A 26,488-nucleotide genomic window follows, 5' to 3' on the forward strand; every position below is an offset into this window, starting at 1 on the left:
TGCAAAGGTACTTACATTATGTTCACCTTAGATATTATTTTTTTCAACGTTTATTTATTTTTGAGAGAGAAAGAGCATGAACGGAGGAGAGGCAGAGAGAGAGGGAGACACAGAATCTGAAGCAGGCCCCAGGCTCTGAGCTGTCAGCACCAGAGCCCAACACAGGGCTCGAACTCATGAACCGTGAGATCATGACCAGAGCCAAAGTCGGGCGCTTAACCGACTGAGCCACCCAGGCTCAGTGCTGACACCTTAGCCCCACTTTAGATATTTTCTTAAGTAGATGTAGACATCAATTATAAATAAGTAAACAAACTCCGGAATAGTTTAATTCATTAAACTTGATATTTTTGTATAAATCTAAAATATTAAGTGGGCTCTAAATTTCTGAAGCAAACTAGCATTACTTAAACTTGCTCTTAAAAAATAGCAATAATTCTTTAATGCACTGTAATAAATACACCCCCAAAAAGGAAAGAAGAAATAGTTCTCCTAGTTACTGAGGAAATATGGGCACGGGGGGGAAATAGAATTGAGAACACCCTATAATTGCCTAGTGCCTAGAGCCGAACCAAAGGAATTCTCTGAGCGTTATTTGAGCATACCAGCCGAGAGCCATTGGCTACTCTGACTCTGAAAACCTAAATGGCCTATTTTTCTCAAATCCCTTTAATGATGCGTATGGTTTCTTCTCTTTTCTTTTGTTCAGTCTGATGGTACGCTGCAAAATCTGGAAGTTTTTAAAAGTTGATTTGTATTTTTTTTTTTAATTTTTTTTTCCAACGTTTATTTATTTTTGGGACAGAGAGAGACAGAGCATGAACGGGCGAGGGGCAGAGAGAGAGGGAGACACAGAATCGGAAACAGGCTCCAGGCTCTGAGCCATCAGCCCAGAGCCCGACGCGGGGCTCGAACTCGCGGACCGCGAGATCGTGACCTGGCTGAAGTCGGACGCTCAACCGACTGCGCCACCCAGGCGCCCCAAATCGATTTGTATTTTTATCTAGATATGTAGAATGTTTTAAAACATAACAAAAAGGCTTAAAACAAACAAAGGAGTCCCAGAGACCAGGACCTGCCATAATTTTATAGCTGTTGGACAGTCACACATCTCCGTTATTTCTAAATATGTATATTCTACTCTCTTCTGCACTACCCATTTTGGACATAATTTGCCTCTTGTCAGGGTAGATGAGGATTGCTGTCTCCTACAATCATCCCGTCTACTTCTCCTCTACCTTCCCACTATCACGGTAATTTTGATTAACTCAACATTCATGGTTTACATTAATATGCCCACTTGAGAGTGAAAAGAAGAAACAAAAAAAAAAATAGCTCATTAAACTTTTTTTGAGTTCAGAAACGACTTTTCAGTTTTTTATTAAAATGTAATTCTTCAAAGACTATAGAAATATACCTGGCAATGACCTGCTAGAAGTCAACCATCTGCTTCAAACATACATAAGAAAGAACTACCCAATTGTGCCTCACCCGAATGCATTAGTTGTACATATATATTATCAGAACAACACCAAAGTGGCTACGTTTGACAATTCTTCCAAAGTAGACACAATTTTCTGACAGATTACGTTTCTCCTTGGTGGAAATTGTAACGATTGGGAAGATTTTGAATGATAAGCTTGAAGGGCCACCATTAACTACCAGGGCACGAAGCTATAGATGGCATGCAAAGGGCTGGGGGCAGGGGGCACACGGAGAGGATGTAGCAGTCCCCTGTTTGTGCTAAGAGCGCACGACACTGCAAGGAGACAAAACACAAAGAGGGAGGATTTCCCTCTTCCGAGGAAGGGACTTTGGGTTCATACTCTGGAATCACAAGACACCACACCACACCAGACATCACAAGAAACTCCCCACACATAGTCTGAGCTTCCGCCGAGGGCCAGGGGGCCCGTGTGGTTAAAGGAGGGGTTCCGTGAGGACCACTGCCCTTGGAATCGGAAGGAAGGTTGCCAGTGAGAATGCCTACTTTCACTCAAGCTTGCTCAAGGCACTGGATGGTCCTCCCCACATACTATTAACAAGAACAAAATGTCCTAGAGAGAACAGTGGAGCTGGCACTTGATTTGCCCTCATTAAAAGTAGAGTGTCACCTGTGGTTGGAATTCAGCGTGGTGAATCTACCCCAAAACGGACTTGAATTGCTTATAAGAGCCCCCAGGAAGCTGACCTGTTGAGGACACTGTCCTCCTCCTCCTCTATGCCCTTGGACTCCTGCTAAAACTTTGCCGGAAAAGAGGAAGTGAAGAGCTCACCTGGGCTAGGTGCTGCCTTGGCATTTAAAATGATTAAATCTTTCTCCCTGTCCCGTTCCTCTTTTGTGTCCACAACGCAGGGAGAACCATAGTTGTGCAAAGAGACTGAAGACGAGACTGGCCACACCTGGGTTCTGGAGTCCTCATCAGAAGGAAGCCATCTTTGTCAGACTTCTCTCCCTCTTTGGGGCAGAATCCCCTTTTCCTAATCAAGTATTTTTAGCTTGATGTTTCCAGAGGATCCAGTTTATACTAACTCTGCATTTTTAAATTACCTCTGAATCTCGAAAGTTTGCACAAGATCATCTTTTTCAATGCACTTCACTTCTACTGATTGCGACATAGCCCCTTTCACCCGAGATCAACATCGGAAGAGAGAAGACTACAGGGTACGGACATTTCTGTCTTTCTTCTCTACCTCTTAGCTTCTCTCCCCTTGGTTGAAAAATGCAATTTAATGGGGCAAGACCTGGCAAAGTGCTTGTAATGTTTTCCAACCAACACTGCAGACATAATTTTCTGAGGCTTCAGTGATGTTAGAAGAATGTCAAGATAATCAAGAGAGTATCTCCTTGCTCACCCCCTGGCACAGCGGTTGCCATGTCTGTCAGATGGGGGTGGGACAGCCATTCCTTGTCTACAGCCCAGTGAAAGAGACGAAGGGCTTCAGGAGAAACTGAGTCATAAAGATCAGGCCTTCTAGAGAAAAGGTATCAGGTGTCAAATGCCAAGTCCCTATCTCCCCTGAAGATACAGATCAATATTAAACATTTTTAATACTTGTCATAGTTGAGTGAATCAAATGGGCATTTTCTTTGTGGCCACACCCCTCCATAATTATCTTGGGCTTCCCACAGAAGGCCCCTACTCCCTTTGAGCTCACGGATGTTCTTCTCTCCCTATATTTCTGCTGGGTCCTCAGAAAATGCACATGGAGGGCCCACTCCAAGCAAGGCCCTTTCCACACCATCCAGCTTTTGTCTCCACAGAGAGGAACGCCAACTTTATACCAAGGACACACATCACTGAGATAAATATATATACTCCCTCAATAAAGAGGACAATTGATTTTGTATAGGTTTCCCTCTCATTCCAAAAGCATTTGGCCCACACAGGAGGAGTCAACCCGTAGTTGGCTGCAATGAGATCACACAAATCGCAGGGCCGGCCAGAGTGAAGGGAGGGCAGGGGTGCGGGAGCTCCCTGCTGCTTCCAGGGATTTACAACCCTTACTAGGAATCCACCTTCGGGAAAATGCTCACTTTATTGTTTCTGCTCATCTTCCGCTCCACCCTGCCTACCTTGGGCATCTTTGTCTGAATAAGCTCCTCTGGGGTGTTACCCAAGGGGGGAAGCAGCCGCTTCTTGCTGTTTCGGGTCTCCGAGAGCCACTGGGGAGGCAACTCGAAAGGCCCAAAGCCAAACTGCAGAGAATACTTGTCGGGCAATGTTTCAGGTTCTGCGGGGGCCGCTGGCGCCACCTGGGATAGAGAGTCCGCCGCGCCCAGGAGCGGCCTAGGAGGCGCAGACTGGGGCTCCCCCTCTCCCTCCAGGCAGGTGCTAAGTATCTCCTTGGCCTGGAGGTCGGCTGAGCCAGTGTACTTGGCTTCACTCTCTTCCTCATCCTCCGTGGGCTTAAAGATCTGCTGCTGCCCAATGTGGAACATCTCCAGGAGCTGGCTGCCCGAACGCAGGCTGGGCTCCAGGCTGGCGTCAGCCACCCCACCAGCTGCGCCCACCACATTACGGCGACTGTACCGGTGATGCAGCTGTATCAACGTGCCTACCAAGCACTTGCGGACGGATTTGTTCACAGTAAGAAAGAGCACAGGGTTCGCCAGCAGAGAGACTTTGGGCAGCCAAATGGCAGTGAGCAGCAAGAAGACAGACGTGTCGGGGACGTTGAGCACAGTCTGGTAGACAACCAGGGTGGCGTAGGGCACACTGCATAAGATGAAGACCATCACCATGGAGAGCAGGGTGGCGTGCAGCTCTGCCTCCCGCTGGGAGGCATAGGGGATAGAGATGGTGTTCTGTGGGGTCCGGAGAGCTGCTATGATGACCTTCTTCTTCTGGCTAGCGCTCAGGGCCCGTCGGATCAGTATCAAGAAGAGGAAGACCACAGCCACGGGCACGATGACGGTAGTGATGTTATAGATCAGCACGTAGACCAGGTGGCCCAACGAGTTGCTCCAGACTTCAGTGCAGGTGGACATGGCATAGATGTCGGCCACATTGGTCACTGCGAACACAGGAATGCTGGCCACCACGGCATGGGCCCAGATGTACATCACCAGTTCACGGGACTTGGCGTCAGATATCTTTCTCTCCAGCGGATAAAGAACTGAGTAGTACCTGCAAAATGCGCAAGCAAAATTCATTTCACGGGAGAAGATACTGTTTACATTCGGGGAATCTACATCACCAAAAGTAGGCGAGAGGGGGGAAAAATGAGTCAAGTTCTTTTATCCTGCCTAAGATACACGGGACCACTGGAGGAATTAGGAAGTCAGACCTTGGGGCACCTGGGTGACTCAGTTGGTTAACCCTCCTGCTTCTGCTCGGGTCACGATCTCACGGTTCGTGAGTTCAAGTAACACATCGGGCTCCCTGCTCTCAGCCTGGAGCCTGCATTGGATCCTCTGTCCCCCTCTCTCTCTGCCCCTCCCCTGCTCACACTCTCTCTCTCAAAAATAAATTTAGAAACATTTTTTTTTTAAAGTTAAAAAAAAAAAAAGGTTGGGGCGCCTGTGTGGCTCAGTCGGTTGAGCGTCCGACTTCAGATCAGGTCATGATCTTGGGGTTCGTGGGTTCTAGCCCCAGGTCAGGTTCTGTGCCGACAGCTCAGAGCCTGGAGCCTGCTTTGGATTCTGTGTCCTCTCTCTCTCTGTTTCTGCTTTGCTCACATTCTCTCTCTCTCTCTCCCAAAAATAAATAAAGATTAAAAAAACATTAAAAAAAAAAAGAAAGTTAGACCTTAAGTTTTGAGGACTTTCCCACATAATAGAAGTACACTAGGCCAAAAAAAGTACCTTTTCAAAAAATGAGCAGAGAAGAGCCCTGTCATATAGGACTCTCAAGACTATAAGGAAAACAAGTAAATCATTTCATTTCATAGCTAGTTATAAATATTGCCACTAGCATTAGATCCCAAAGAGTGCCTTCAATATAAAGGATGTCTCCCCTCTACGTAAAGACATCTATTTTTTCAATTTAACGGTAAAGGGTAACTTGTAAAAAAAATTTTACAAGGGCTAGAAGAGCGTAAGTGCAATTTTCAAAGCCACTAAGAGAAAGAAATTTGTGTACAGACATATCCAAAGCAGCCTTGGGCCACAGTGCACGCATGGATATCATTAGCATTTACAAGCCGCCCAGGGCAGATGAGCCCCATGTGAAGGACGGACTCTGACAAGGTCCTTGCACAAAATCAATTCAACTGACAAAAATTATTCCTGCTCAATAGCCATTGTTCCCATGATAATCACTCAGTGACCCTAAGAACAATTACGTCTAAAATGCCTGCACGATTAGATTTTTGTTAAAATCAGATCAGCCCTTTCTTCCTTCAAGCTTCAACGTGATCAGAACTGCAAAAGCACTTTGTTTCAATATCACCAACGATTTAGGGAAACTGAGTAATTCTTCAGACCCTAAGAACCATATCTGTCATGAAAGGGCTGCCACCAGCCATCAGACCTATGGTGAGCATAGGTCTCTGTGGTCAGCTAAAGCTGGAGTCGACCTTCCACCTCTATTAACATTCATCACCTATGGGGTCAGATAAGCATGCGTGCCTCCCTGCCACAAGGATCTCTGAGCACCACCTATATGCCAGGTACTGCACCAGGCACTGGGTTACAAAGATGAAAAGACACACAGGAACATCCCTAAACTCCATGCGGAAAAAAGGCATGCAGATGAGCAATTATGACAGGAGATGATGGCTCTTCTAGAGGTGTGCACAAAGGAGGTACCGGAAAAGGAGCACCTGGGAAAATGTCAACAGAAGGTGGCACCGTGGTGGAGTCTGGCAGGGGACAGGCTGGGGGGAGAATGTTCCAGGCTGAGGGAGATACGATGTAAGCACATGACCATGGATGATCAGGCATGGATGGAATGTGGTGAAATGTGTTCTAGATCTCTTTCTGGGAGGGAAAGAATTACATAACAAAGAGTTATACATGCCCTCAACGTCTTTCTCTGAGTATGCATACATTTCTAATCACAACTCATCAGTCCACTGTAAAGGTGTTGTGCCCACACATGAACACATTCCCATTTAGCAACTGACAGGTAACAAGACCAGGCTCCCACTGTGTATTAGAAAAGCACACGGGCTCGCTATAAATCATTTTGTTAATGTTTACATCACTAGAAGATGATGTAGGAAGTGGCCTCCCAACTAACTTGCTGACTCAGGGCCATGACACAAATATCTGAGAAAGAAGTGAGAGAAAGGATTGTCTTCCCTTCATCTTCATGCACGCCCTACTTACACTTGACAGTAATCTGTTTCTCTGTACAATAAAATAGGATTTTTTTTACCAGTCTTTTTTTTTCCTACTAAAACGACTTATGTACTTTTGTTTTTTTAAATCATAGCAAAAATACAATAGATTTTTGGCTGAAAACAGAATAAGGATTTCTTATTGTTTACATATTTTCCTGTCTAACACTGAGGGCCCAGAACCAACCCTCGGGGATTACTGCATAGCTTCTAGGCACGATGGCAACATGTTCAGAATCCTGTGTTCACACTCTTACTGCATCCTATTGTAAAAATCTTCCAGGGCTCATAGCAGCATGATGCACAATAGCCAGAAAGTGGAAACGACCCAGATGCCTGTCAACTAGTAAATGGGTGAACAAAACATGGCATATCCATGCAAGGGAATATTTATTCAACAATTAAAAAAAAAAAAAAAGAATGGAGCAAAATTTTAAGAGTAGATTCTGAGAGTTCTCCTTGCAAGGAAAAACACCACATTTTTTTCTTTTCTTTTTTGGGGGGTCGGGGAGTTTCTGTACAAGACAATGGATGTTAACTAAACTTACTCTGGCAATCATTTCACAACATACGTAAACCCAGTCATTCTGCTGTATATCTTGAACTTCTACATTGCTATACATCAATTATATCTCAACAGAACTGGGGATAAAAGGGACGAAGCTGTAAAGCTACTGCATGGATGAACCCTGAAAACATTAAGCTGAGTGAAGGAAGCTCGACACAAAACAACAAGTCGAATGACTCCACAATAAGATATGTCCACAAAAGCAACAAATAGAGACGGAAGGTAGGTCAGTGGTTGCCTTGGTCCATAGGTGGGAAAGGGAAGTGACTGTAAGCGAGCAGGAGGTTTCTTTTTAGGGTCATGGAAATGTTCTAAATGTCAGTTGCGGTGATGGCTGCACCTCTCTGTAAAAATACGAAGATTCATTAACTTGTACACTTAAAATGGGTGAATTTTATGACATGTAAATAGTATCTCCACAAAACGGTTGAAGAACACTTTCAAGAAAGAAAAGCCCAGGGCACCTGGGTGGCTCAGCCGGTTGGGCGGCCGACTTCGGCTCAGGTCACGATCTCGCGCTCCGTGAGTTCGAGCCCCGCGTCGGGCTCTGTGCTGACCGCGCAGAGCCTGGAGCCTGTTTCGGATTCTGTGTCTCCCTCTCTCTCTGACCCTCCCCTGTTCATCCTCTGTCTCTCTCTGTCTCAAAAATAAATAAAGGTTAAAAAAAAAAAAAAAAAGAAAGAAAGAAAAGCCCATCTCGCAGACGGAAGATGGAAGACCTCACCAAGCAGGTGGCAGAAGGAGTGTGGGAAGGACCCCTGCTGTGAACATGGAATAGTTAAAACACAAAATGCATTAGGGCATCCACCCGGGTGTAAGTGGACTTTTCACTCCAACCTTACCTTGTTCGATTCCAGGGCTGTGCGATGGCACTTTCCAGATATTCAGAGACATCTTGCTGAGCATGGAAGAGACACGCACGGCAAAATGGCATGACATGGGGCACGTTCAGCTTGCTGAAGGGATTGAGTGACGCACATAATCTTTTTCGAATGAAAATTAGTTGCCAACATTTAAAAATAGTAAAACTCAGGGCACCTGGCGGATTCAGCTGGTAAGGCATGCCACTCTTGACCTCAGGGTCATGAGTTCAGGCCCTACGTTGGGTGTAGAGGTCATTTAAAAAATAAAATCTTAAAAAAAAATAAAAATGGTAAAACTCCAGATTTCTGATTTCTCTTCTAAGAAAATAGAAAGTCCTGCCTACGGAGTCTAGATACCCACAAAGTAACAATTAGCTGCATCTGCTGGGTTACTGACCCCTATGAACAGGAATGCAGACACAAAAGACCCTGGCCTGTGACATTTGGCTTTGTCACCTGCTTCTGCTGACCCTGTAGATGGTGAAATTCTAGTGACAAACTCCCAAAGAGCTAGAGTGGCTCCTAGCAAGATCTGACGGTAAAATAATTGCAGACAATATATCTAAGGAAAGCTGTGCCAATCAAAAGGGAAACCTCAAGATAAACAAATATTGGTGCAGCCTTTCCAAGCACAAGCCATAAATAATTCACTTAACTTTTCTTACTACTGAGGAACCTTAGGCTCAGAAAGGTTAAGCCACTTTGCCCAAAGCAACCCAGCAAAAAAGCAGTGTGCATAGGACTTAAAGCTAACTTAAGGCTCCAGAGCCCTCTCTCTTACCCGCAAAGTCAATGACTCCTCTTAGTACACTGGGGACTTTGTGTGACTCTGTGTCCTTCCATGCAGATGACCCTGGGCAGTTGATTCAACCAGAATTCCAGGTCTGAGGCTGAAGTGACTCCACAGATTGGTTCTGTAATCCATGCCCTCGTAGATCATTAAGGAATTAAGTGTGTTTTGAACGGACAATGAGTTTAAAAATTCCAAATTCATCCAAAATGTAGTTAAATTTATCAATGGGGATAAAGCCAGAGAGCCAACACTTCCCCTCAGGAACTTTTCCTCTCTGTAAATCTTGAAATCGAAAGTACTCATGGATGCAAAATGCTTTCCAGCTTTTGTCTGCTTGTTTAGTTCTATTCTCTAAAATGTATTATTATCTGAAATGGTCTTCACTAAGTGCTATCAACAAAAAGAGAAGACAGGAAGCTGTTGATTACTGAAATCTTCACACTTGACCCTGATGAATTTGATCAAATTATGTATGATGGCAGTAGCTAAAATATGATTCATTTCCAAATGAACACCCTTACAAAGAGGATGGGAAGAGAAAACAACCACCACCACAGTATAAAGGCTTGGAAATAAATCCTCCGGAAGAATTCTGCCATTGTCTTGCCAACTCCAACTGGTTATATAGTCATTTGTTAAATAACCACTGGACTGTTCCCTTTTTCTTCCAGAAACATTTTCATCCTACATCAAAAAGCACTAATTGCAGAGTTATCAATCAGGTGCGCAATCTACTACAAATTGCAGCACCAATGCCACCAATTCCAACCAAGCTGAAGCAACATCATGATCCAGTCTGCCCCAGCAACTTCATGATGTATCCCCCACAAATGCCACATCTTCTCTAAACGTCTTATTTTCTGTAGCTGCCGTGAAATCAACATGACTTTTGTGAGTCATCTGTTTCAAATGTTCATTCTCTTTCACTTGACCCCAAGCAGACTACAAAGCAAAGTGTGCAACACCAACTATTTGCCATTTTGCTTTGTGATGCTAATATTTCCATGCACTTGGGAAAAAAAAAATGTGAACCCCTGGCTACCTGATCTTACCTGTCCAAGGCAATGGCAGGGAAGCTGAGGATAGTCACGGAGCAGAAGACTTTGTGCAAAAATTTGACGACCTTGCAGAAGAGCATGGTGTAGATCCACCAGCAACAGTGAGGACTAGTGCTAAGGATGATGTCAAAAGGCACACACACCAGGCTGGCACAAATCCCAGAGCAGGCCAGGTTTTTAATGAACCTGTTGGTGACAGATTTGAACACGGTTGTGCGGCAAGTTGACCATAACACCATGAAGTTTCCTGGCCAGATATGCAAAAAAAAAAAAAAAAGTTTTTTAAATTAAAAATAATAAATTAAATAAAAAGAAAGAAGACAAAAAAGGAAAAAAAGAAACCAGTTAAAAAAAAGATTGAAAAGCCATTTGAGAGTTTATTTCAAAGAATCATTTAAATACTTACATATTACATTGTCAATGTGCGTAAAATTATTAAATCACTTAGGTACACACCAAAAAGTCTAGGAGAAATGTTAGTGGTAAGTTTTGTTATTTAACTTTAGACTTAACAGTATAAGGTAATGATTCGGTCTCATCTGAGTATAAAGAATTTGCTACACATTACTTAATCTCAGGCAGCCTACTTTTACCAAGTTTGCGAACAACCTCCATGTTGCCAAACTCTGCAAGACAAATAGGACGCAAGCCATACGTGCCATTAAAAACTTCTAGTGGCCATATTTTTCAAAAATAAAAAGAAGTAGGTGACATTTTAAGATTATACTTTATTGAACCCAGTATCCCAAACATTATCATTTCAACATGTAATCATTACTTTCAAAAGTACTGGTGAAATATTTTTCATTCTTGATTTTGTACCTGTTTCTGAAATTTGGTATGCACTTTTTCAGTGTTTATTTATTTATTTATTTTTTGAGAGAGAGAGAGAGAGAGAGAGAGAGAGCGAGCAAACTGGGGAGAGAAGAGGGAGAGAAAGAATCCCAAGTAAGCTTTGCGCTGTCAAAGCAGAATCCAGTATGGGGCACCGACCATAAGATCAGGACCTGAGCTGAAAACAAGGGCTGGATACTTAACCGACTGAGTAAGCCAGGCATGCCGGGTGTGCATTTTTTAAACTGAAACATAATTGCCCTATGATATCATATTCATTTTAGGTGCCCATGGTGTACATTTTATTTTACGCTTACAACACATTTCAATTTGCACTAGTCGCATCTCAAGTCCTCGATAGCAACTTGAGGCTACCATACAGGTTTGTACTGTTCTAGACCTCCAGCAGCAATGACACATCTTTGAGCACTTCCCTATTGCGGCTTCCACAGGCCTATACTCTCCTGGTTTTCTCCTACCCTCCCACGTCTCTCATTTTCTCAGCTACCTCTCTCCTCACTTAAAAACTGAATTATTGGGGCGCCTGGGTGGCGCAGTCGGTTGAGCGTCCGACTTCAGCCAGGTCACGATCTCGCGGTCCGTGAGTTCGAGCCCCGCGTCGGGCTCTGGGCTGATGGCTCGGAGCCTGGAGCCTGTTTCCAATGCTGTGTCTCCTTCTCTCTCTGCCCCTCCCCCGTTCATGCTGTTTCTCTCTGTCCCAAAAATACATAAATAAACGTTGAAAAAAAAATAAAAAAAAAAAAACTGAATTATTTGGTTCTAAGAACTTGAATCAGACCACAATATTGGGAAAGGAGCACCCACACTCAATGCCTAATTGACCACACATAAGAAAATGTGTGTACATATACACTCTCTCTCACATTCTCACTCACACTTACAAGCACATGAGCATACACATACATATGCAGACACACAAATAAACACACAACAAAGTAAGATAATTATATATTTGGTCATTTCATCCTATTAGCACTTTAGATTCTTTTTAGCTTCGTAAGGCATACTATGGACAAGTATACGTTTTACATAACACACTATTCAACCTTGAGATACTTTTTATTTTAGAGATCATGTTCTAAATCACCTAATCCGGGGCGCCTGGGTGGCTCAGTCAGTTGAACAACCGACTCTGGCTCAGATCTCCCGGTTCATGGGCTCGAGCCCCATGTCGGGCTCTGTGCTGACAGCTCAGGCTGGAGCCTGCTTCGCATTCTGTGTCCTCTCTCTCTGCCCATTCCCAGCTCATACTCTCTCTCTTTCAAAAATAAACAAACATTAAACAAAAATTTTTTAATAAATAAAATAAATCACCTAATCCCCCTTGGAAATAATTCAAGTTCTGTACCCATTACTTCTCCTGATATATTCTCATTATATATTCTAATACTAGATTCCATGACAATATTCAAAGCCCAGGCTATGGGCACAGCAACAAGGTACACACTCACAACCCTCAAAACCATTTGGACAAACCTACTGTCCCTGGGAGTACTGTTGCTCTATCATTCCTCCCAATCTAAAATATAAATAAAGATTCCTCTTTACCTGGTAGACTTCCTACTTAAAAATAATTGATGTTGAAGACACAGACATGTCAATTAACTACTACTCACAGACAGTACTTGACAGACCTTGAGGAACTAACCAGGAAATATTTTGCAAACTAAATTTTGCCTCTAAAATTTTTTGACAATGGCTGTCCTTTTTAACTGGTTCACAGGCTTGGCATCTTTGAAACTAATAATCCTTGTGTGTTAAAGAGACTAATTACCAAAATAAAGTATTCCAAAAGTGACTTGGAAAATAATGTGCCTTTGGGAATCTTCCTGAGAAAACAAATTGCTCTTTAAAAACACTCAGCTTCCCCAGACTCACAGCAGCAAGAAAATTCATGGTCATGCTTTTACAAAAAAATAACATACCACACAGAATATTCTAAAAACTGAAACTTGAAAAAAGCAAATGAAAAGTGGAGGCAAATGTTAAATTATAAGAAAAATTCTAAGAAGACAAACAGCCAAGAGAGAGGCCAAAGTGAATCAGCAACGATTAGAAAGACTACAGAGGAATGTTTATACTCAGCAAACACCATGTAATATAAGAGCAAATCTAAGCAAGTGAAGTAATACTATTCCATAATAGAAGAAACGAAACAGACAACTACTGTGTGTAGAATGGAATTTTAAATTTCTTCTTAGCTTCAGTTTGCAGCCAAAAAATAACAAAGAACAGAGTCTCTTAGGTTAAAAGAATTATGTAAAATGAATTATTAGTAAATGCTTTTAATTAACATGCCAGATAATAATAGGAATGACTTTTAGTCTGTATTTTTATTTAAAGTGGCTTTCCTATAGGTAGCAAATAGTTGACTCTTACTTCTTTAACTGATCTGGCTCTTTTAATTGATGTGCTTAGATCATTTGTATTTAATGTAAATATTAATATGGTTGGAGTAAAACCTGCCATCTTGTTACTTGTTTACTATTTGTTCTATCCATTCTTTGTTCCTTTTTTCCTCTTTACCTTCCTGATGTTGGATTGAATACTTTTCAGATTCCATTCTATTACCACTATTGCCTTTTTACATACTTTAAAAAATTTTTTGTAATGGTTTCCCTATGTGTACTATTTACATGTTTAATTACAGTTAACTTTCAAATTCTATTATACTGCTTCACATGTAGTGTAACAATCTTCTAACAGTATATTCCTAACTCCTTCCTACTAACCTTTGCACTTCCAGTGTCATACAATATTTTTATATAAATTATAAACCCAAAATATATCGCTGAAATTTTTATTTTCAACAATTAATTTTTAGAGTAATTTAAAATGAGACATAAAAGTTTTTTTTATTTATCTTCACTTAAACCACTTTGTGAGATCTTCATTTCCTTGTGTATTTCCAAGTTTCTGCCTGCTATCATATTCCTCATGCCTGAAAAACTTCCCTTAACATTTTTTGTAGAGCAGGTCTGCTAATAATTAATTCTCTCAGTCTGTCCGAATGTCTCCCTTTTTCCTTCATTTATTTTTTTTTAATTTTTTTTAATGTTTATTTATTTTTGAGAGAGACAGAGACAGAATGCGAGTGGGTTAGGGTAGAGAGAGAGGGAGGCACAGAATCCAAAGCAGGCTCCAGGCTCTGAGCTGTCAGCACAGAGACCAACGCGGGGCTCGAACTCACGAGCTGTGAGATCATGACCTGAGCTGAAGTCGGACACTCAACCGACTGAGCCACCCAGACACCCCAATTTCCTTCATTTATTTTTGTGAAAGAGAGAGAGAGTGTGCATGCACATGCGAATGGGGAGAGGCAGAGAGAGAGAGAGAGAGAGAGAGAGAGAGAGAGAGAGAGAGAATCTTAAGCAGGGTCCATGCCCAGCACAGAGCCCAACTTGAGATTCAATCTCTCCATCATGAGATCATGACCTGACCTGAGCTAAAATTAAGGGTTGGTCACTTAACCAACTGAGCCACCCAGGTGCCCCTTTCCTTCATTTTTAAAAATGTTTTCATGTTTACTTATTTATTTTTGAGAGAGAGAGAGCATGCATGCAAGAGCATGCATGCATGAGTGGGGAAGGGGCAGAGAGAAGAGGGAGAAAGAATCCCAAGCATGCTCCACACTATCAGCGCAGAGCCAGATGTGGGACTCAGTCTCATGAACCATGAGATCATGACTTGAGCTCAGATCAAGAATTGGTCACTTGACCAACTGAGCTACCCAGGCACCCTTCCTTCACTTTTGAAAGACATTTTTGCTGGGTATAATTTTCTGAGTTGAATGAAGTTTTCCTCTAGCACTTGACAGATGTCACTTTATTATCTTCTGGATTTCATATTTTCTGATAATATGTCTGCCATAAATCTTACCTCTGTTCTTCTGTGTGTATTCTGTCCATTTTCTCCAACTGCCTTCAAGGTTTTCTCTTTCTCTGGGGCACCTGGGTGGCTCAGTCAGTTGAATTTCTGACCAGCTCAGGTCATGATCTCACGGTCTGTGAGTTCGAGCCCCGCATTGGGCTCTGTGCTGACAGCTCAGAGCCTGGAGCCTGCTTCAGATTCTGTGTCTCCCTCTCTCTCTGACCCTCCCCCGTTCATGATCTGTCTCTCTCTGTCTCAAAGATAAATAAACATTAAAAAAAATTTTTTTTAAAGATTTTGTCTTTCTTTTTGGTTTTTACCAGTTTGAATATGATGTGCCTAGAAGTATGAGAGTGTGTGTGTCTGTGTGTGTGTCTTTGTGTGTTTGTATACACCTGGTTCAGGCACTCCAATCTTCTTGGATCTAGGATTTGATACCTTTTATTATTTTTGGAAAATTCCTGGCCAGTCAATATTTCTTCAATATTTCTTCTGGCCCATTCTCTCTCACTTCTCTTTCTGGGATTCTAATTACATGTGGTATGTGTGGTAAGCACAATAATGCCCCATCACCAAAGATGTCTATATCCTAATCCCTGCAACTTATGAATATGTTAGGTTACATGACCAAGAGGAATTAAAGCTCCTGCTCAGTTGACCTTAAGATAGGGAGATTATCCTGGATTATCATAGTTTTTAATTATTGTCTATGTGATCATTTCAATATCTGGATCATACCTGAGTTAAGATTGTGATTCTGTGTCTCTTGACAGTGAGCTTTTGTTGTGTTTTGCTTTTTATGTCTCCTAATTTTAGAGTGAAAGCCAGATATCATCTTTAGGATAACAGATACTGGTAAACAGTATCTACAGGACATTTGGACAGATATGCGCACACACACACACACACAATTATGCCAAAGAAGTATTTAGGTTAGATTCCAGACCCCAAGCTATGGGTCAACAAGGGTCAACAGCCTCTTTTAGTAGTCCCATAAATATAGACAGGATTTACATAGGTGAAAACCAAGAAATAACGTATTTCATAATTTTTTAAAGTGAGAGAATAGGAAAAGAAGGGGGAAAAAAGGAGAGCCAGGCACCAAGAAATATAAATATTCTATGTGAAGTAGACACCTCCTACTATGCCATAGACCTATGGTTCCTAAATCTTCATAATCATTGGGATCACCTGGGAAGCTTTTAAAATGCAGATTCCTGTGTCTCAGCCCAACTGAATAAGAACCCTGAAGGGCCTGGGAATCCTTTATTGTATGTGTAGGAAATTCTGATGACAGCTAAGGAGCACTACCACCGTCACTCACTGTCAGCCTTCACCATACTGAGCACCCCAAAGTACCCATTGTTTTTTGGGTTTTTTTCAAAGAGAGCTTTTCCCCAGTACTGGAAGCAAAAACATGCCAAATCACATTGAGCTTTAGTTATAACCTCTATAGAGCCTCAAGGAAATCCTTCTCTGGTCAATGATCAGTACTAGACTGCCGCTCAGCTTCTCAACATGGCCTGTGGACACAGGCTGAGCTACAGCTGTAGAAATAGCTCTTCCTACCAGAGCAGAAATACAAGACAGGATGACATCTTTCACCAATTTTTTTCTTATCCATGCTCGTTGACTCGTGGCATCTTTCCCAGCTGCTCACCATTGTTGACAAAACAGAAAGGATAGACAGATTTTAATTAACTTTAATCCATTCATTTCCAGTTTTTAAAATGAGCTCATTCGTGTAGTCACCATAGAGTTTATATTTAACCATTGAAAGCATATATTTTGTTTTATAAAGAAGAGGAAAAAGTGAAAAATATGGTTCCTTATTGGAAGCTGCACAGGGAAGGAGAAGGCAGGATGAAACAAAAGAGAATGAAACTCAAGAGCCTTGCTTTCTGGGCTACAGTTCTGATATTGTGTAATATAGATTATACCTTGGCCATTAGGGCTGCTCTAATTAATTGGGAGATCTAAAACTTCAGGGCACCATTTTTGTTTGGGGTTGTTTTTTTGTGTTTCCCAAGTGAAACACCTTATCGTGTCTTACAATTATTAAGGGAAGACATAGTTAATTTTTTTAATTCAGACAATAAATAAGGAATAAATAAATAAGATAGTAAAATTAAATAATAAAAAAGTAAAAATTACCCACCCATTGACAACCATCTGTAAGCTTAAAGTATTTATCCTTCCAAACTTCTTCTTATATATACACAATTTCATTGATGCCAGTGGGACCAACCTATTCACACTGGTTTTTAACTAGGTCTTGTCACCATACCAACCGTCTCTCTATGACAATAAATAAAAATAGATTTATATCGTTTTAACAGCTGCGTAAAAGCAACAGTGCTTTTACAGTTATGCCCAAATTTACTTCATGTATGTGTATGTATATCCATATGTATATATATGGATATACATACACATGTGTACACATACACACACACACACACACACACACACACACATATATATATATATGTATATATATATATATATATATATCTTTGGAAACTAAACTGATTATTTACTGATGACACAGTCCTAGAGGCAGAATTTGAGTCAAAGACTTCCACATTTTTATATATATTGCTAAATGACCCTCCACAAAAGGCATATGAGAGAGCTGGCTTCCCCATATGCTTGCTAAATGTTCTGCAGTTTCACTAAAATCTTTGGAATTTGGCATGTTTCCTCAATCCTAGGATTTATGTTTTCCTTACTTCTAGAAAATGTTCATCCACTGCCTGTCTAAATTTGGCCCTACCCTCTTTCTCTTTCTTCTGGTCTTCTGAAAACTTGTATTGAACTTATATTAGGCCTCATTCTAATGGCTGTATCTCTTGACGTCTCCTTCATATTTTCCGTCAATGCATCCTCTTCAGACAACTGGATGATATTTCTCAGCTTTACCTTCCATTTTACCAATTCTTAATTCATCTGAAAACAAAATCATATTTTTATAGCTTTTTGAGTATCAAGCTTTTTGAAATTTAAATCTGAGTCTACTTTGGACTGCCTACTCTGTGTTCCCAGGGTCCAGTTATTTTACCATGGCACCAGAGTGAACTCAAAACCACAAAGGGTCAAGAAAGTCAAAAAAGGAATTAATGATCTTGGCATGGTTTCATCAAGAAAAATTTAAAAAATCACAAAAATAATGGTGACTGCCATTTAATGCTTTAAATCCAATTATCAATAAGCTTGAAATCAGCAAGAGATTAATCAGGGCACAGGCTCTGGAGTCAGAATATCTTTACCAACATGTCATCATTGCCACGTGATCCAACTTTGCTAAACCTCAGTTTCCTCATTTAGGTAAACGGGTAGAAACAGTAATAATGGTTGTTGTGAAGGCAAAATCCATACATGATTTTAAGACGATGCTGGCAATCACTCAACTATTAGCCGACATTTTATTATGAACTGGGAGCTATATGAAACTGCAAGGTACTGAAGAACAAAAACGGAATCTAAGAATTGAGAATGAATTTCATTTATAGATAATCCACAAAAGAAACAAATGTGAATTTGTGCAGTCATTTATAGCATGAATAAAAATAAAGAAAATCCTAAAGGCCCCACCCAAAAAACTACCAGAAATAATAAACGAATTCAGAAAAACAGCAAGATACAAAATTAATACTCAAAATCCGTAGCGTTTCTATACACTATAACAAAAGAGCAGAGAAATTTTAAAAACACCTATTTACAATTGCACCAAAAAGAATAAGATCCCCAGGAATAAACTGTTTTTAGTTTATTTATGTATTTTGAGAGAGAGAGAGAAAGAGAGCGGGTGGGGGAGGGGCAGAGAGAGGGAGAGACAGAATCCCAAGCAGGCTCTGTGCTATCAGTGTTCGAGCCCCATGTCAGGCTCTCTGCTGACAGCTCAGAGCCTGGAGCCTGCTTTGGATTCTGTGTCTCCCTCTCTCTATCTGCCCCTTCCCCACTCATGCTCTGTCTGTCTGTCTGTCTGTCTGTCTCTCTCTCTCTCAAGAATAAACATTAAATTAAAAAATAAAGTTAAAAAAGTGGGCAAGGACCTGAATAGACATTTTTTTCAAAGAAGACATACAAATAGCCAAGAGGCACATGAGAAAATGCTCACTATCACTAATCATTAGGGAAATGCGAATCAAAACCACAATGAGATAACACCTTGCACCAATTAGAATGGCTAAAATAAAAAACACAAGAAATAACAAGTGTTGGCAAGGATGTGGAGAAAAAGAACTCTTGCACACTGTTGGTGGGAATGTAACTTGGTATAGCCACCATGGAAAACAGTATGGAGGTTCCTCGAAAACTTAAAAATAAAAATACCATATGACCCAATAATTTTACTATTGCATATTTACCCAAAGAAAATGAAAACACTAATTTGAAAAGAAAAGATACATGCACCCCTATGTATACTGCAGCATTATTTACAATAACCAAGATATGGAAGCAACCTAAGTGTCCCTCAATGGATGAATGAAGAAGGATAATGTGGTATACACACACACACACACACACACACACACACACACACACACGAATACTATACAGCCATAAAAAGATGAAACTATGTCATTTGGGAAAACATGGATGGACCAAGAGGGTACTATGCTAAGTGAAATGATTCAGACTGAGGAAGATTCCACATATGATTCCACTCGTAAGTAGAATCTAAAAAATAATAATAATAAACAAAAAGCAGAATCAGACCTATAAATACAGAGAACAAACTAATGGTTGCCAGAGGGGAGGAGGGTGAAGGGTTGAGCAAAATGGGTAAAAGGGAGAGGGAGATACAGGCTTCCAGTTATAGAATGAACAAGTCATGGGAATACAAGACACAGCATAAGGAACAGAGTCAATGATATTGTACTAGCGATGTATGAAGACAGATGGTAGCTACACTTGTTTGAGTATAGCATAATGCAGAAACTTGTCAAAAATCACTAAGTTGTACCTAAAGCTAATTAACATTGTCAACTATACTCAAATAAAAAATAAAATAAAATATAAACAGTCTTTGACACAGTTATTTCGCTCGTGTAAATTCATCCTAAGAAATTCAGTGAATAGAGGGAAAGTTATATTCAAAAAGATGCTAACTATAATGTTTTTATAATGGCAAAGAGCTGGAAACCTAAAGGGTTCACTATGAAAACAGCTATGTAAATTCACGTAAACTTAATAAAATATTATAGACATTACAATAATGATTACTATGGCGCAGTCAATTAAGCATCCGACTTCGGCTCAGGTCATGATCTCATGGTTTGTGAGTTCGAGCCCCATGTCGGGGCTCTGTGCTGACAGCTCAGAGCCTGGAGCCTGCTTCGGATTCTGTGTTTCCCTCTCTCTCTGCCGCTCTCCTGCTTGCACTCTGTCTCTCTCTCTCTCTCTCTCTCTCTCAAAAATAAAGATTAAAAAAAAATTGTTTAAGAATGATTACTAAAAAGGCATGTATATGCATAGAAATTCCTCCTATTAAGTACATCAGATGACAATGAATGATACATATTTGTATGTATAATATTAGAACAAGTAAAAATACACGTGTAGGGAACTAGAACCAACTGAAAATTGTGTTAGGTTTTCAGCAGATTCTTTCTTTGATGTAATTACTTTCTTCTTTGTCTTCCTCGTGCACAAAGAAAGTCAGTGTCTTAGTCTGACTAAAAGATTATTTATATCATTATGAAAAAAAAAATTTAATGCTCTCTGGCCAAGGATATGTTACAAATAATAAAACGATGATTATAATTATGCTTCATTGTTTACTTTTTAAAAAAATAGTTTAAAAGCATTACTTATACTCTTAAGTACAGAAAACAAACTGAGGGTTGATGGGGTGTGGGAGAGACAGGAAAGTGGGTGATGGGCATGGAGGAGGGCACTTGTTGGCATGAGCACTGGGTGTTGTAGGTAAACCAATTTGACTATAAATTATATTTTTTAAAATAATAATAATACAATAAAAATAAATAAAAACATTACTCATTACCCATTATCCACCATCTTCCCAGTAGATGGCCACTAAGCAGCCTTTTGTGCATAGAGGCTCATAGATGAGCAATTAAGAATTTTAGTTAAAGTGGAAAAAAACTATTTGATTTCTTACCACTATCACTAGAAAGTAAAAGTGGCCCTGGGGGCGCCTGGGTGGCTCAGTTGGTTAAAGTGTACGACTTTGGCTCAGGTCATGACCTTACCGTCCGTGAGTTCAAGCCCCATGTGGGGCTCTGTGCTGACAGCTCACAGCCTGGAGCCTGCTTCAAATTCCGTGTCTCCCTCTCTCTCTGCCCCTCTCGTACTTGTTCTCTCTCTCTACCTTTCAAAAATAAATGTTAAAAAAAAATTTTTTTTTAAAGAAAGAAAGAGAGTAAAAGTTACTCTGAATAATCTGAGGGCATTGCTCCATTTTATTTAGGTATGATTTGTATGTAGTTTCATTATCCTGATTTTGCAAAGAGTTGTTTAAAAAAAAAAATGCCAGGGGCACCTGAGTGGCTCAGTCAGTTAAACATCCAACTCTTGATTTCAGCTCAGGTCACAATCTGACGGTTCATGAGTCCAAGCCCCCTGATGAGCTCTGCGCTGACAGTGCAGAGCCTGCTTGGGATTCTCTCTCCTCTCCCTCTCTCTCTCTATGCCTCCCCTGCTCGTGTTCTCTCTCTCTCTTCCTTGCCTTCTCGAAATAAATAAACTTAAACAAAAATTCCAGAGAACAAGTTAGTGTGATATTGACGCGTTAAGTCCATTTAGAAAAATTTTTTAAACGTTTATTGAGGGAAAGAGAGTGACAGGGCATGAACATGGGAGGGGCAGAGAGAGGAGCACACACAGAATCGGAAGCAGGCTCCAGGCTCTGAGCTGTCAGCACAGAGCCCGACGCGGGGCTCAAACTCACAAACTGCAAGACCATGACCTGAGCCAAAGTCGGACATTGAACCAACTGAGCCACCCAGGTGCCCCATCATTAAGTCCATTTTAAAGAACAGCCAAGGTACAAAAGCAACTTGATTCATTTTACCAAAAGCATTCAACAGTGCCCTACTGACATTAAGAAAAAAAACAAATCAAAACTTCCCCACATCATATACTACCCTTTAAGATACGACCTCTGGCTGCCTGACACTTACTACCCAAAGTTACGGCATCATGATGGAATGGAATGAGCCTGGAAATTTAAGGGTCAAATCCATGTTTTTCTCTGAATCCTTAAATCCACTGCCCCAACAAAACCCTTAAAGGGATTTCCCTTTCCTAAGAAAGATTGAGAGAGAGGGCAAGGGAGAGGGAGAGGGAAGGAAAGCCCAGAGGGAAATAAAAAAACTCCTCAGTGTACAGAAGGCAAATGGTACCTGGAAGGTTCAAAAAAAGACACTGTTAAGCACTGTGGACCTGGGGGTCAGGGTCCAATGTTAAAAGCTGAGTGTCAAAGTTCACACTTCCAAAGAAAAGTTTAAATAGTTCTAAAAAGGATTCTATTTTATTCTGATTTAAAAGAAAAAAAAAAAAAAAACTTCCTCTCTCTAATCTACGTGAGTAAACTTCCCCGCTACCCAGAGAGTCAGCACTGGCTGCTGATAAATGGCTTTTTTGCCACTGGTATCAGAATTATGGCCAAAAAGAATGTCATGGAAAAACCAGCTTGCACTAGAGAGCTGTGTCTGGTGATTTTCAATACAATTTGTTCTTCCTCCCCGTCTAAAAATGTGAGTCTCTTCCTCACTAATGAAGAGTCAATTTGCTATAACTTGTGATTAAACCATTTAATATGTGCCCAACTCTGTTTAAGCTGATCTCTATTAGCATGAAAAATTTATGTTACTTTAGTTACAATTAATTTGATTCCATGGGTTTTTCTGAAATGATATGGGAGGTTCAAATTAAGCAGGAATTGAATTAGCAGGAAGAAGCTATGCAGTAAGTTTATTAAAATTCATGGTGAGTTTTAAATAGTTACTTTGAATGAAAAGCGTCTTATGAAATATATATCCCCAATCTAACCTTGGATGATTTCTACCTAGAAGTTGTCCACAATGAATAATTCAGATAAAGTATTAACAAGATTCACTTCTGTAATACATAGGAACAGAGAAAAAGACTCCAACAATAGCCTCATCCAGTCAGCGCCTAAGAAGCCACACAAAGGATTTTAGGTGAGTCTACAACAAACGCATGTAGGTTTTAGCAACAATGGCATCCCAAGAGGTAAGTCCAAACTGTGGCACACAACCAAGACAAAATGATCCTAGGGGCTCTCTTGTGATTGTGGAAGTCACAAAGCCCCTGAAATTAGCTCAGTCCCTCACGTCTCTTAACACAAAGCAAGACACACACAGATGCACAGTATAAGAAAAAGACACACAGTCAGAGTCTAAAGTTGGAAACTCTCCTTTATTTGACAACTCAAGTTTTTTCCATGTAAATCAGGTAGAAAACGTTAACCTCCCTGAAAGGTATATTATTCCCTAAAAAGCCATGCCAAGAGTCTATCATTGGTCCCACAGAACTGTGAGAGTGTCAAAACCCTTTAATAAGCACAGGGTCCTTCTCCATAAGTATATGAAGAAAGTTTCCAGAGAAAAGGAGGAAACAAATTATCTAGTATCATTAAGCATGCTCCCCCTGGATCTTCATCCAAACAAGCCATTCTTGATTGGGTGCAGATGAAGTAGTTCACTGCCCTAAATATCTACTACACAGGCTATCTCACTAAGAAGTCATTGCCTGTATTAAGTTGTTCGTGTAGGGGCACCTGGGTGGCTGAGTTGGTTAAGCGTCCGACTTCGGCTCAGGTCATGATCTCATGGTTCGTGGGTTCGAGCCCCGCATCGGGCTCTGTGCTGACAGCTCAGAGCCTGGAGCCTGCTTCAGATTCTGTGTCTCCCTCTCTCTCTCCGCCCCTCCCCTGCTCACGCTCTCTCTCTGTCTCTCAAAAATAAATAATAAATGTAAGCTGTTCATGTAATCTATAAAGGCAGGGTCCACATCTTCTGAACCACTCATATTGCATTTAGCCTTGAGGGGTCATTTCTCCCCTAAAATACTGTAAGATTATGAAGGCTGAAAAGAACCTTATCTGAAAATTCCGTTGACCCTCAGGAGCACCAATCACATTTTCATACCTAGGAGTTGCTTCATAAATACCTAAATAAATGAACAAATAGAAGCTTGAAGTTTGTTATTGCTTTATCAGAGTCACCAGAATCTTTTTTTCTGTGTACTGAATTTTGAAGGTACACCTATGATGGCAACTTGCCTCTGGTCAACAAGCTGAATGTTTACTATCTCCCCACTGCCAACACACAGTATCAGAGCAGCTTGGGAGAGATGCATTTGACAATGATACATCATGCTATACTATAATTAGTCTAGTGAACGTACACAGAATACTCATGTATTCTATTCTCCTACTTCCTCTGTTCCAGTAACTATAATTATGCAGTCTGAAAGAGAAAATGATGCTGGAAATATTTCCAGGGAACACAAGGGCAAGATAATTAGAGGACTAAGAAAGGAAAGTGAGCTCTGATTCTGCTTCAGTTTATGAGGATCCAGCATGGTTGATGTGAGAGGGAGGAATAAGGTGTCAGAAATGGAAGTCTCTTACTCCTTATGATCTGGTGCAGTCTGACAAAGACATTGATTAAAAATTGAAAATTCCGTTCCTTTTTCTGTAGCTGAGCTTTTAGGAGAGACAAGAGAAATGGGAGGGACTGCAGGATGAAGAGCAAGGAATGGATTTGAATTCTAACAGATTTGGGGCCACTCTACCATTACCGGAGAGGTTAAATTTGCTCTACAGTAGACTTGTCATGTTCCCTTCACCACTCTCTCCCATCTCTGAAAAGGAGAAGGTGAGCAACACAGGGGTGTTTGTAGAGTGAGGAGCTGGGACTAGGAGAGCCAGGGCAGCAGACGGGACAAAAGCTGGAGGCTGCCAGATCCAGGACAAGGTCAAAAACAGACAGCCAAGGCAAGGAAGGCTCTATGAGGAAGCGATGGATCTTAAAGTCACAGCAACATTGAGAACAGAAGACAAGAGTCATTGAAAAGATGAGTTACTACACACAGCCTATCAAGCCAAGTGACAACGTAAAAAAATGGAATAAATGTTCAGACAAAATACTAGGAGCCAAGAGCTTCATAGTAAGGAGGGAAGGGGTAAAGTAAGAAAAAATTAGACTACCACATGGGTAACAAGAAAGGAGCTTGATAACTGAGACAACATCAGATTAGACCCTGAACTTTGATATGGTTCCTTGTGAGGCAATGCACAAGCCAACAGCCTGTATTTAAGAGCCTTGCAGGTATAACATGATTTTGGAAGTACTTGTAATGAAGTGCATATGGGTGGGCAAAACAATGCCTTTCAAAAAGCAAATCCTAACACCTCCTTTTCTCCTTTCCTCTTCCATCTCCCTCTGGTAAGCAAGAATGGAGAAAGAGGAGAAGAGAGCAATATCGAGAATAAAAGAACAGGGAGAATGATTTCAATTCCATTTATCTCTCACGCCAAGCCCTATTTTGTATGTGTGTTTCCCAGGGACTATTTAAGGCAACCCAAGTCTTCTGTGCCTGGGTCTTCATTAGTCACATTGTTGATCACTGGACAAAAGATTTCTTTGCTTTGTATCACGTTCCAAGAATCCAAGAGTCATAATTATGGTGACCACACTGACACAAATAAACAGGGAAGGAGAATTCTCCTAACATTTGAACATTTTATAAATAATCAGCTTTGAATTCATGCTTTTTCCTTCTAATACTAGTTGATATGAATAACACTGAGTTATTTATTATGTAATTTTCTGGCTGGTTCAAAGTAAAATTGCATGAAACACTATTAGCTTGTTTAAAGCACTAAGATCAATGAGGAGATGTGACCTCTTATTTTTCCATTATAAAACAAAAGGCAGGGGAAAGATTTTTCTATCCTGTGATATAATGATTTTCCACTTTGTGGGTTTGTACATTACTGGCTTTCACAGTGCAATCAGTGTCACTGATTCAATGTGGATGAATAAATAAGATAAAATATAAAATCTGTTCACTTTCATTAAGTCCCAGTTTCCATTAGTCTTGCCCCTGACATTACTCTGATAAAGGTGTAAGCATTGAAATACCATGGATAAAGGCAAACATTGGCTAGTAAATATTGGCCAACAAATTTTAATAATGCCTCAAGTAAGGAAAAAAAGGTGAGCATACATGCAATGATCAAGGAAACAGTGACATACTACAACATTTAGAATTGTCATTTTCTTCCTCCTAATACATAGAGGCAAACACAGAGAGTTAGACAAAATAAGGAGACAGAAAAATATGTACCAAATGATCAAATAATAAAAAAAATTGCAGCAAAAAAGCTAAATAAAATGGAGATAAGCAATACACTTGATAAAGAATTCAAAGTAATGGTCATAAAGATACTCATTGGACTTGAGAAAAGAGTGGAGGATCTCAGAGAGACTTTCAACAAAGATATAGAAAATATAAAAAAAAGAACAAGTCAGAGATGAAGAACTCAATAACTAAAATCAAAAATAAACTAGAGGGATTCGATACCAATTTAGAGTATGCAGAAGAATGGATCAGTGACCTAGAAGATGGGATAATGGAAGGCAACCAAGCTGAGCATCAAAAAGAAAATAGAATAGGGCAGGCTGTGTGGCTGAGT

The 26,488-nt window shown here is 40.6% G+C and overlaps 1 protein-coding gene across 1 annotated transcript in view; it reads right to left on the reverse strand.

Moving 5' to 3' along the window:
• Nucleotides 1–1,332: 1,332 nt before the first annotated feature.
• The window catches only part of GPR176 (G protein-coupled receptor 176), a 127,832-nt gene continuing 102,676 nt past the window's right edge, over nt 1,333–26,488 (reverse strand). Inside the window, exons 2-3 of the mRNA XM_040492258.1 lie at nt 10,063–10,315; nt 1,333–4,631 (exon numbers count right to left, since the gene is read on the reverse strand). Coding sequence (XP_040348192.1) covers nt 3,509–4,631; nt 10,063–10,315 — 1,376 coding nt within the window. The 3' untranslated portion in view covers nt 1,333–3,508. The remainder of the gene's footprint in view (nt 4,632–10,062; nt 10,316–26,488) is intronic.

The sequence above is a fragment of the Herpailurus yagouaroundi genome, unplaced genomic scaffold, assembly GCF_014898765.1.
Source record: "Herpailurus yagouaroundi ecotype Mexico unplaced genomic scaffold, PumYag 184, whole genome shotgun sequence".
Taxonomy (NCBI): domain Eukaryota; kingdom Metazoa; phylum Chordata; class Mammalia; order Carnivora; family Felidae; genus Herpailurus; species Herpailurus yagouaroundi.